The 12,268-nt window shown below is 38.9% G+C and overlaps 1 protein-coding gene across 2 annotated transcripts in view; it reads right to left on the bottom strand.

Annotated features, from left to right (window-relative positions):
• Positions 1–3,636: 3,636 nt before the first annotated feature.
• The window catches only part of STAC3 (SH3 and cysteine rich domain 3), a gene marked incomplete at its 5' end in the record, with an annotated part of 183,657 nt that continues 175,025 nt past the window's right edge, over positions 3,637–12,268 (bottom strand). For both annotated transcript variants that reach the window (XM_082247152.1, XM_082247151.1), the window contains 3 exons: positions 3,637–4,915; positions 6,291–6,428; positions 12,044–12,095. In XM_082247152.1, coding sequence (XP_082103278.1) covers positions 4,817–4,915; positions 6,291–6,428; positions 12,044–12,095 — 289 coding nt within the window. In that variant the 3' untranslated portion in view covers positions 3,637–4,816. The remainder of the gene's footprint in view (positions 4,916–6,290; positions 6,429–12,043; positions 12,096–12,268) is intronic.

The following is a 12,268-nucleotide window of genomic DNA, read 5'->3' on the forward strand; positions in this document are numbered from 1 at the left end:
AGTTCCACATTTTTAAACAATATAAAATATAGGCTGAACTATAATAATAACCAACATAATTAAGTCCTCATTCACACCAGTGCGACTTGTCATGTGATTTGACAGGTCAAATCACATGACAAGTTGCACCATATTGTCGGCAATGGAACTGTTCAAATCGGTGCATCGCCGACTTTGTGGTGCCGCACCGAAAAGTAGTTCCTGCATCACTTTTGGCGATTTTTGGTGTGAATTGCGTAGACATGAAGTCGCACAGATGTCAGCCAAGTTACACCTGAGGTCACACTGACATGCGGCTTTGAAATTGTGTGATTTCTAGTGAAATTGCACAATTTCAAAGCCGCATTCAATGTGAACCAGGCCTAAATGTATTTTTTTTAAATACAACTAAGGTAAGTACCTGAATTTGAATTTCTGTCAGCCTCTTACAATCCCCTACACGGCAACATTTAAACAGAGAGAGAGAGAGAGGGGAAGACCAGGCTACATTCGAATGTGCATACAAGGATTATGCTGATAAGAGCAGAGGGATGAACTTATCAGTCTTCTGCTTCACTTTAACTGTGCAATCAGCAGGCTGGGGGTGGAGAGAGGACACCAATGTATACTTTGACAAGTTAAGCTCTTTCTGACCATGTAGCCAATGTGACGTTAACATTCCAGTCAGTGTTAACACCTCAGCCATTTCTCAAACCCCTCAACCTAACCTCCTCTATTACCAACACTATGGACACAAACCCCCACTCCTTCCAACAGCAGCACCCTCAACCGTGTATTCTCATACCTCAGCTCTCCCTGAAGCCTCTCTAATCATATCCCTATGCCAATCCCTTCACTGGCTTCCACTAGCCCAATGTATAAAATTCAAAATACTAACCACATCGTACAAAGCTATCCACAACACTGCCCTGAGCTACATCACCAACCTCATCTGCAGATATTGGCTAAATTATCCTCTCTGCTCTTCCCAAGACATTTTGTCCTCTAGCTCCCTGGTTACCACCTCCCACGCTCACCTCCAGGACTTTTACAGAACCTCTCCCATCCTCTGGAACTCCCCACCCCAGAATGTCCGGTCAACTCCTACCTGTCCACTTTTAGGCGATAATTTAAAGCTAATATATTCAGGGAAGCCTACCCCATTTCCACCTAAAAACTGTACTTGAGTCACCTCCATCATATCACCCCCCAACAGCTATTGCCTTTTGTAATTACCTTTAGATTGTAAGCCCCACAAGCAGCGCCCTCCTGTTCCTTTTGTATTGAACTGTGTTGTAATTGTACTGTTCTCCTTTATATTGTAAAGCGCTGCCCAAACTGTTGGCGCTATATAAATCCTGTAACATAATAATAATAATACTAATGTAACACATATGTGCGGTAGCTGGGTGGGCCTTAACGATGTTCATGGTGCTGAGGGTACACTCACTGCAAGCTCTTAGCATGGAGACTGAACAGCATGGAAGATGACAGGATGGGCTCCTGATAATCTGACCACTGTGACAGCGAATCCCAGTGATCAAATGTTCAGTAGGTCTTACCTGCCTCCTGGCATTTAGAACTACTTACAGGGCCAGCTGGAGGGGACAGGAGGTTAAAGAGCTTCCTTATATGTATTTCATCTATATATTTCACGGTTTGCCTGGAGTTTAACTTTAAAACAAAACCGAAGAAGATAGAATATTTGCCAGATTTTTCTTTTATTCTTTATCAATGCAAATTTTACCAAAAATTAGCTAAATTTATGCATTTACTTCTTATAAGAGGTTAGAGGCTTGAAAAACAGACAGAGTTGTCAATTAAATTATTCTCAGAAAAAGACTTAAATAAAGATATGACGACAAACTAGTCACTGTAACCCTTGGGGGCAACATAACTTTCTTTCTATTATTATAGAGTATAATTGTGTTGCAGTTTCATAGTGTGTATTACTAAAGGATAGTCTTTGTTTCGTAGATTCTGCAGCATCTCTCCTAGCAGTCCGCCTAGCATATAATTAAATTTATTGAACAAAAAAAAAGATGGAGGTTTTTAATGGGAGTAAGGAGGGAGGAGATTTTTTTATATGCATGATGCTTTCCTAGCAACATTTGCATCAATAAAGAATACAAAATTTAAAAACTTATACAGTACCGGCATTTACTTTATTTCTGTTATTTAAAGAGAAGTATGGAGTTTACAAAAGAAATAAACTTACATACTCACCTAGGTGGATGCAGCATCAAGCCAATGCTGTATCTGTCCCCCAACGACACTAAGACTGAGAACCGAGCAATCAAAGAAAACTGATCGCTTGATTCTCAATGAGCAGAGAGCAGGGGACTATCACTTTAGATAGGTTGCTCTAGGACATCTTTTACTCACAGATCCCCTGCTGATCAGAGTAGAGCAGACGAATCACAGGTCCGTGTCTGCTCAGTTTATGCAAAGCGGACACGACAGAACCCGCTCTGCTCTATTGGCAACAGGGTGTAAACGGACTCTGCTGTCCGTTTACACCCAACTGCCCTCCAATCCGGTCCACCTACATGGAAGGGAATGGATCCCCTTCAGTTTGTTTTTAGTGGACCAAATCAGGTCGGAGCTACGTGGGCGTAAATGGACACAAGTCCATTTACACCTGCTGGTCAATAGGGATGAATGGATCATTAGATCAGGTCTGCCTGAAAAACTGTTTGGAACGGTTGTGTGAAAGCATCCTTATAGTTTCTATTTTCTCTTGGTGTGTCAGAAGGGGCCAAGGTTGTTCACAGAGTCGAGGCACGGAACAGAGAACCCAAACTACCAGGTTTCTCCTTCTGGGGTAGAGCTACACTATACAATAATCATGTATGTACTGTATTTATTAGCAAAGTATGCAACAAGCCCCCCCCCCTTTTTTTTTTTGTTTTTTATTTACCTGAGTAGTGGAGACAATTTTATTTATTTTTTTTTGGATGGCTAGCTTGAAAGGACCGTTTGTAAGTTTTATCTATGGTTTTAAAGCTAAACTCTGGGCTCATGTAAATTATACCCGTGCTGTGGCACCTGCATTGAATGAATTTTCTTCTCCTCGCTCCTGCAATCCCAGCATATGGTTGGACCCTCTTTGTCCTCATGTACGGTGCAGAACTGCTAGCCATGCATTGTATATGACAACATTAGAAAACTTTGAGAAAAAACTTCAGGGAATTGGTCATACACCATGGAAGAAGTCTGTGGGAGTGAGGAATAAGGTAAGTAATTCATCAGCACCTTTTACTGGGACAAGGGCATTGATGGCTAGCCACTTGGGAGTCTCATTCTGTGACTGTCTGTTCTAGATTTATAATTAGCACTATTTACCGTCATTTTCTCTCTTTTAAGCACAAACGAGAAGCATTTAGCTTCTGTGTAACTGTATGCCCAATGGATTTTCAATAAAGTGCCAGAAACAGCAGTTTTCCATGAACAGACATCTCTTTTTATTTATAGTGTGCAGTTTGGGCGCATTTTTGCCTGCGCCTATACACTGCTGAGAGACTGTGGCTATTCAATATGTATAAACTGTTAATTCAGCTTTTAGTCTGAAGTGTAATAATCTAGGATTTTTTTTGTCTATTGTTTTAAAGTTCTGCTTTCAAATTCTCTTACATATAGAAGACAAAGTCTGCAGTATATAACCCTTCCAAATGCTTTATTTGCCATAGATAAAAAATATGTAGCAAAGATGTTGTCTGGTTGAGTCGTTTCTCACTTTATTCACTGTAACATCTCCAGCATACAGTAAGTAACGTAAATTATCCAGGTTATTTGCTACAGCCTTATAAACAGGACAGTTGGCTAAATTACTTTGTCATTTAGTAACATACAGGTAGAGCGACCTATATGACATATTTGCACTTGACGCCATTGCCGGCAAACGTAAACCATGTTTGACAATGCAGAGATTTGTCTATTGTATTATATTTAAATCAAACCACAATGTGAGCAGCAACATTTTTCAACAGCACAACAAAAATAGCATAGAATAAATAACAATAAACATAGAAATGTCCAACATTATATATATTACATAAAATGTAGGACTTTGTTCTGGGTTTGTAATTGTTTTTCTATAGAATTTGAATACTGCATAGATTTCATGTACTTTACAGCTAATATTAAAATGTTTTAGTTGCCTAATGAGATCTTGAAACATGTGGATTTAATGTTTTGGCAAAGCTGTACATCCAGTCCTGCGTTGGTTTTGAAGCACAGCATAACAGGAATTGTAACATAACACATAGTGACTGCAGACATGCGAGTATATATGAGATCATGAATACAATGGACTTGGGACTGAGATACAGACATAGTGAGTGAGCAGCACAACTCCTCTATAGCATACCGTCGTTGTTCCCTCAAGATCTCTCTTGTTGAACAGGGGGCCAATAAAGTGTAATCCAAATATATCAAATAACTGTGGAATTTTACTTCACGTTATGCTAAATCCAACAATTCACATTTCAAACACTTCTTATGGTAACTAGTTTCCGTTAGAATATTCTTATTTTTATTTTTAAAGCTGGCGGAAACTGAACCCCCAAAAATGTAAAGGACCAATGAGAAGAAACCCATTTCTAAGTCAACAACTGGAGGATGATCTAGTAATTGACATCCCAAGTTCAGACAGAACTATGGTAATAACACATCTTTTAATAACTTTCTCAATTCAGTGTCCATAACGGTAACATGGCTAACATCTCTGGTCTCCAGCTGAGCAGTTCATCCCTCAAGTGGCTGCATTCACAATGTTAATGAGAATTACATTCCGCTTCTCTGGTTTTGTTAGATATCACTCCATACTTTCACTTCTTCATATTTCTTGCAGGAAGTCAACAGGAAAAAGCCCCACCTTACGTCCTGTCAGAACTTTGATGTAACCGTTTACTTCCTCTCCTTTTTGTACAACAATCTAAACAAAATACAAAGAAAATATAATCTATGGTTAAGTTTGATGAGTCAACATAAGCTTTAGAGAAAGGTCCATTTTTACACAAATAGGCATTAGTGAGGCAGGCTAAGCCCTGGGATTCCTCTTTTTTTAACCATGGTTTATCATGAACGCAGCTTCTATAAAAGTGTAAGATGACTGCTAATGCTGCCACCCACAATGCAGAGCTGCTGTGGGTCACATGATCCTAGATACCAGATATGGGTTGCATGATTTAGAAACAGAGCTGTGCAGGACCTCCTTTGCTAATTATGTTGGCCTCTGTACAATTAAAATGGACTTAAAGGTAAACTGTAACTGAAAACAAAACTTCCAATTGGACACTAGTTCTGGTGACCTTGGTGACTACCAGAGATTTCTCTCACTTTGAAGGAATTCCCCTCACTTCATTTTGTGGCTATGGGACAGGAAATAAGGGGATACTTTGCCAATGGGACAACAATGAAAAAAAAAAAACTGACAGGGGTTAACCCTCCTTTTACTGTATCCAAAAAAAAAAAAAAAAAGGTGGGTCATCAGTTCTACTTTAAAGCTTAGGTTTACTTTAAAGCAGAGCGTGACCCAACACAAGTTAGTTTTAATGCAGTGGGCTAGGCTTTACTTATGCTGTGATCCTGGTAATCTCCCCCATTACTAATCTGACTATAACGGATATGGTTTGGCAGTTTGCTGAGCTTCCTAATTTTACCCAACACCTGGATGATGAAGTCAGCACCAAGAGAGGTTAAGTGTTGCAGACATAGTTCCACATTTTGGCATCCAGTGGATTCTACCAAAGATTAGGAGTTGTGTCCAGGATAGACAGATGGATGGATAGGCTTGTTTTTAACACTTGATTATCTGTTTTAAAATAAGGTTGCATTTTTAATTTTGAGAAAAAAACTGAATGATTCTTCTACATTTGCAAACATATTAAAGAATCTTTGCCAGGGATAACAATCACCTCTGACATGTAGGTTCATTTTACTTATAGATCTTCCCTTGCACAGTCCAGATAATGCAAAGAGTAAAGAAATTTCAACTCAGAAAGTACAAGTGCTATAAAATTAAGAAATTTCAACTCAGAAAGTTCAAGAGCTGTATGTGCTTCTCTATAAAGTGTGTGTATGTGTGTAAGTGCTTAGTGTAAACCAGCATTCTTGATGAGAAATTCAGGTCTCCAATTTGCTTTTCTCATACAATGTACATCTTCTCCTTCTCAAACAGGCAATACCTTGCCAGCAGAACTTAAGAAAAATATATTTACTGTACAAGCATGATATACTTATAGAATATTTTTTAGATGGTCTTTTCTACTTCTATACAAATAATGCAGAAAAGGTCAGGATATACTAACTTGATCTTTCTTCAGTGTAATCTGTCCAATCTCTCTGTTTCCAACAAATGAACGAGTCACATGGTAAACTCTCTCCCCAGCACGCACCCGGATGATGTAGTTGGCAGGGAAAAAGCCAGCTTTCTCCCCTACCTTTCCCTAATGGGAAATTAAAAAAATAATATGTTTCTTAGTGAAATTTAAATGACTAAATGGTTGGAATAAAATAAACAACAGCAACGTGTTACTTTGTCTAATAAGTCAACTGCTTCAAGTCCAAGTTAGATTTTATGTATACATATATATATATATATATATATACATATATACAAACCCAATTCCAAAAAAAGTTGGGACACTGTACAAATTGTGAGTAAAAAAGGAATGGACTAATTTACAAATCTCATAAACTTATATTTTATTCACAATATAATATAGATAACATATCAAATGTTGAAAGTGAGACATTTTGAAATGTCATGCCCAATATTGGCTCATTCTGGATTTCATGAGAGCTACACATTCCAAAAAAGCTGGGAAAGGTAGCAATAAGAGGCCGGAAAAGTTAAGTAGCAAATTGGTCCCCCAGCTGTTCCTTATATGTACATTTATTAGGTCAATTGGTAACATGACTGGGTATAAAAAGAGCCTCACAGAGTGGCAGTCTCTCAGAAGTCAAGATGGGCAGAGGATCCCCAATTCCCCCCAATGCTGCGGCAAAATATAGTGGAGCAATATCAGAAAGGAGTTTCTCAGAGAAAAATTGCAAATAGTTTGAAGTTATCATCATCTACCGTGCATAATATCATCCAAAGATTCAGAGAATCTGGAACAATCTCTGTGCGTGAGGGTCAAGGCCGGAAAACCATACTGGATGCCCGTAATCTTCGGGCCCTTAGACGGCACTGCATCACATACAGGAATGCTACTGTAATGGAAATTACAACATGGGCTCAGGAATACTTCCAAAAAACATTGACGGTGAGCACAATCCACCGTGCCATTCTCCGTTGCCGGCTAAAACTCTATAGGCCAAAAAAGAAGCCATATCTAAACATGATCCAGAAGCGCAGGCGTTTTCTCTGGGCCAAGGCTCATTTAAAATGGACTGTGGCAAAGTGGAAAACGGTTCTGTGGTCAGACAAATCAAAATTTGAAGTTCTTTTTGGAAAACTGGGACGCCATGTCATCTGGACTAAAGAGGACAAGGACAACCCAAGTTGTTATCAGCGCTCAGTTCAGAAGCCTGAATCTCTGATGGTATGGGGTTGCATGAGTGCATGTGGCATGGAAAGCTTACACATCTGGAAAGGCACCATCAATGCTGAAAGGTATATCCAAGTTCTAGAACAACATATGCTCCCATCCTGACGTCGTCTCTTTCAGGGAAGACCTTGCATTTTCCAACATGACAATGCCAGACCAAATACTGCATCAATTACAACATCATGGCTGCGTAGAAGAAGGATCCGGGTACTGAAATGGCCAGCCTGCAGTCCAGATCTTTCACCCATAGAAAATACTTGGCGCATCATAAAGAGGAAGATGCGACAAAGAAGACCTAAGACAGTTGAGCAACTAGAAGCCTGTATTAGACAAGAACATTTTTATTCCTAAACTTGAGCAACTTGTCTCCTCAGTCCCCAGATGTTTGCAGACTGTTATAAAAAGAAGAGGGGATGCCACACAGTGGTAAACATGGCCTTGTCCCAACCTTTTTGAGATGTGTTGATGACATGAACTTTAAAATCAACTTATTTTTCCCTTAAAATTATACATTTTCTCAGTTTAAACATGTGATATGTCATCTATGTTGTCTTCTGAATAAAATATTGAAATTTGAAACTTCCACCTCATTGCATTCTATTTTTATTCACAATTTGTACAGTGTCCCAACTTGTTTGAAATCAGGTTTGTGTATATTATATATATATATATATATACAGTGCATTGCGAAAGTATTCGGCCCCCTTGAACTTTTCGACCTTTTGCCACATTTCAGGCAAACATAAAGATATAACTTTGTGAAGAATCAACAACAAGTGGGACACAATCATGAAGTGGAACGAAATTTATTGGATATTTCAAACTTTTTTAACAAATAAAAAACTGAAAAATTGGGCGTGCAAAATTATTCAGCCCCCCTAAGTTAATACGCCACCTTTTGCTGCAATTACAGCTGTAAGTCGCTTGGGGTATGTCTCTATCAGTTTTGCACATCGAGAGACTGAAATTTTTGCCCATTCCTCCTTGCAAAACAGCTCGAGCTCAGTGAGGTTGGATGGAGAGCGTTTGTGAAAAGCAGTTTTCAGTTCTTTCCACAGATTCTTGATTGGATTCAGGTCTGGACTTTGACTTGGCCATTCTAACACCTGGATATGTTTATTTGTGAACCATTCCATTGTAGATTTTGCTTTATGTTTTGGTGTTTTGGATCATTGTCTTGTTGGAAGACAAATCTCCATCCCAGTCTCAGGCCTTTTGCAGACTCCATCAGGTTTTCTTCCAGAATGGTCCTGTATTTGGCTCCATCCATCTTCCCATCAATTTTAACCATCTTCCCTGTCGCTGCTGAGGAAAAGCAGGCCCAAACCATGATGCTGCCACCACCATGTTTGACAGTGGGGATGGTGTGTTCAGGGTGATGTGCTGTGTTGCTTTTACGCCAAACATAACGTTTTGCATTGTTGCCAAAAAGTTCCATTTTGGTTTCATCTGACCAGAGCACCTTCTTCCACATGTTTGGTGTGTCTCCCAGGTGGCTTGTGGCAAACTTTAAACTACACTTTTTATGGATATCTTTAAGAAATGGCTTTCTTCTTGCCACTCTTCCATAAAGGCCAGATTTTGCAGTATACAACTGATTGTTGTCCTATGGACAGTCTCCCACCTCAGCTGTAGATCTCTGCAGTTCATCCAGAGTGATCATGGGCCTCTTGGCTGCATCTCTGATCAGTCTTCTCCTTGTATGAGCTGAAAGTTTAGAGGGACGGCCAGGTCTTCGTAGATTTGCAGTGGTCTGATACTCCTTCCATTTCAATATTATCGCTTGCACAGTGCTCCTTGGGATGTTTAAAGCTTGGGAAATCTTTTTGTATCCAAATCCGGCCTTAAACTTCTCCACAACAGTATCTTGGACCTGCATGGTGTGTTCCTTGTTCTTCATGATGCTCTCTGCGCTTTAAACGGACCTCTGAGACTATCACAGTGAAGGTGCATTTATACGGAGACTTGATTACACACAGGTGGATTCTATTTATCATAATCATTAGTCATTTAGGTCAACATTGGATCATTCAGAGATCCTCACTGAACTTCTGGAGAGAGTTTGCTGCACTGAAAGTAAAGGGGCTGAATAATTTTGCACGCCCCATTTTTTTTTTTTCAGTTTTTTATTTGTTAACAAAGTTTGAAATATCCAATAAATTTTGTTCCACTTCATGATTGTGTCCCACTTATTGTTGATTCTTCACAAAAAATTACAGTTTTATATCTTTATGTTTGAAGCCATAAATGTGGCAAAAGGTCGCAAAGTTCAAGGGGGCCAAATACTTTCACAAGGCACTGTATATATATATATATATATATATATATACATACAGCGGTGCAGCAAAAAATTCATATGTTCTCAAATAAATTCTACAATTCATGCAAACATATACATAAATTTGATATCAGAAAAATAAAAACCCTATAAAACTCCACATGTATCCATACATAAATTAAATTTTCAATAAAAATCTACTTAATATTGCACTTTACATACATTATATTGGTATTTGGACTCATATGAAGTGCAACATTTTCTCTAAAAAGTGCACCGGGCTACTCAGAACTCATTCAAGTGCAAATGTCCGCTTTCAGTGTTTAAATCAAAAATAAATTGCTCATTCAATGTCCTCTCTTCCACTGTTCGTCACCACGTGGCTATCCTCCACATTTACTGCTCACTCACCGGATAGTTTGACTCACTTAGCCCTGGGTCAAAGTGCACTCATAGAAAACAGCAGGGGTTTCCTTCATTCTGTATCCACCAGGGTCATACACCACTCCTTCAATGGCTCAGGGCTTGGCCTTTTGATAATATCTCCTTCTCCATCCACTCATACACTCATGCAGGCCACGGGAAAAGCAAAAAGGAATGCCATAGAATAAATCCTCTTTTATTTTAAAAACACATCCAGTAACACTAACATTTCCCAGGGCAAGTCTCCAAGCACCCAAATAAAACTCTTTTATACTGCCAGTGATGCATCCAATGGTCATTGAAAGAGCACTTTATTTTTGAATCAGTACACTGAAAGTGGACATTTGCACTTTTATGATTTATTAATAGCACAGTGCACTTTTTGGAGATCATTTTGCACTTTATTTGTAATTGCACTTTATATATATATTGGTATTTGGACACATTAATTTTTATAGAACATTTATTTTATATATGGACACATGAAGTTTTATATCGTATTTATTTTTATATTATCAAATTTTTGTATATGTTTGCATGATATAGAGAACTTTTTTTGAGCACATATGAATTTTTTGGCTGAAGCGCTGTATTACCATATTACTATTACTATTGTATTACTATATTACCAAAAGTATTGGGACCACCTGCCTTTACATGCACATGAACTTAAATGGCATCCCAGTCTTGAGTTGCCCACCCTTTGCAGCTATAACAGCTTTAGCTCTTCTGGGAAGGCTGTCCACAAGGTTTAGGAGTGTGTCTATGGGAATATTTGACCACTCTTCCAGAAGCGCATTTGGGAGGTCAGTTACTGATGTTGGAGAGAAGGTCTGGCTCGCAGTTTGTGCTCTAATTCATCCCAAAGGTGTTCTATCGGATTGAGGTTAGGACTCTGTGCAGGCCAGTCAAGTTCCTCCAACCTAAACTCACTCTTCCATGTCTTTATGGACCTTACTTTGTGCACTGGTCCAAATAACTTGGTGGAGGGGGGATTATGGTATGGGGTTGTTTTTCAGGGGTTGGGTTCGGCCCCTTAGTTTCAATGAAGGGATCTCTTAAGACGTCAGCATACCAAGACATTTTGGACAATTTCATGCTGTGGGCACAGTTTGGGGATGGTCCCTTCCTGTTCTAACATGACTGCGCACTTGTGCATGAACAAGGTCCATAAAGACATGGATGAGCGAGTTTGGGGTGGAGGAACTTGATTGGCCTGCAGAGTCCTCACCTCAACCCAATAGAACACCTTTGGGATGAATTAGAGCGGAGACTGAGAGCCAGGCCTTCTCTCCAACAACAGTGCCTGACCTCGCAAATGCGCTTCTGGAAGAATGGTCCAACATTCCCATATACACACTCCTAAACAATGTGTACAGCCTTCTCAGAAGATGTGAAGCTGTTCTAGCTGCAAAGAGTGGGCAAACTCAATATTGAACCGTAATGACTAAGACTGGGATGGCATTAAAGTTCATGTGTATAAAGGCAGTCATCCCAATACTTTTGGTAATATAGTGTGTATTTGAGTAGTAAATTGTGATCATACTAGGGGCGATCTGATACAGCAGCTGAATAGATAGGGGATAGAGCAGGTAAATATAATTTATATAGCAAGTTAGATTTTACTAGTAATAAGTTACTTTAAAGAGTTGCCACAAGTAGTATATTGAATATGGCAAGAAAACTGGCAGCTTTGCACATACCTTTAGATATTGATATTTTGTGCTACATCTGTACTTTATATCAGTTGAATTCATCCCATTGGCGACACTGTATTGGGGATAAATTTACACTAAATATTACTTACTCTCCACCACTCTTCATTGGAGTCATCAATAACTGTAATTCTGTCTCCAGCACTAAGAGGAAATTCAAAGTGTTTTAGTATAAAGATACAGAAGAAGCAAACTTTTTTGAGCAACAAAACAATTAGGTAAATTAAACAGTATTTTCTTTTTTTAATGAAAAACAGCTAACTTTTTAAAGGAACAACATGGTCTTATAAGAACAATAATGAAATAGTTATATTTTG

Source organism: Pelophylax lessonae, assembly GCF_965119305.1.
Source record: "Pelophylax lessonae genome assembly, chromosome: 2".
Taxonomy (NCBI): domain Eukaryota; kingdom Metazoa; phylum Chordata; class Amphibia; order Anura; family Ranidae; genus Pelophylax; species Pelophylax lessonae.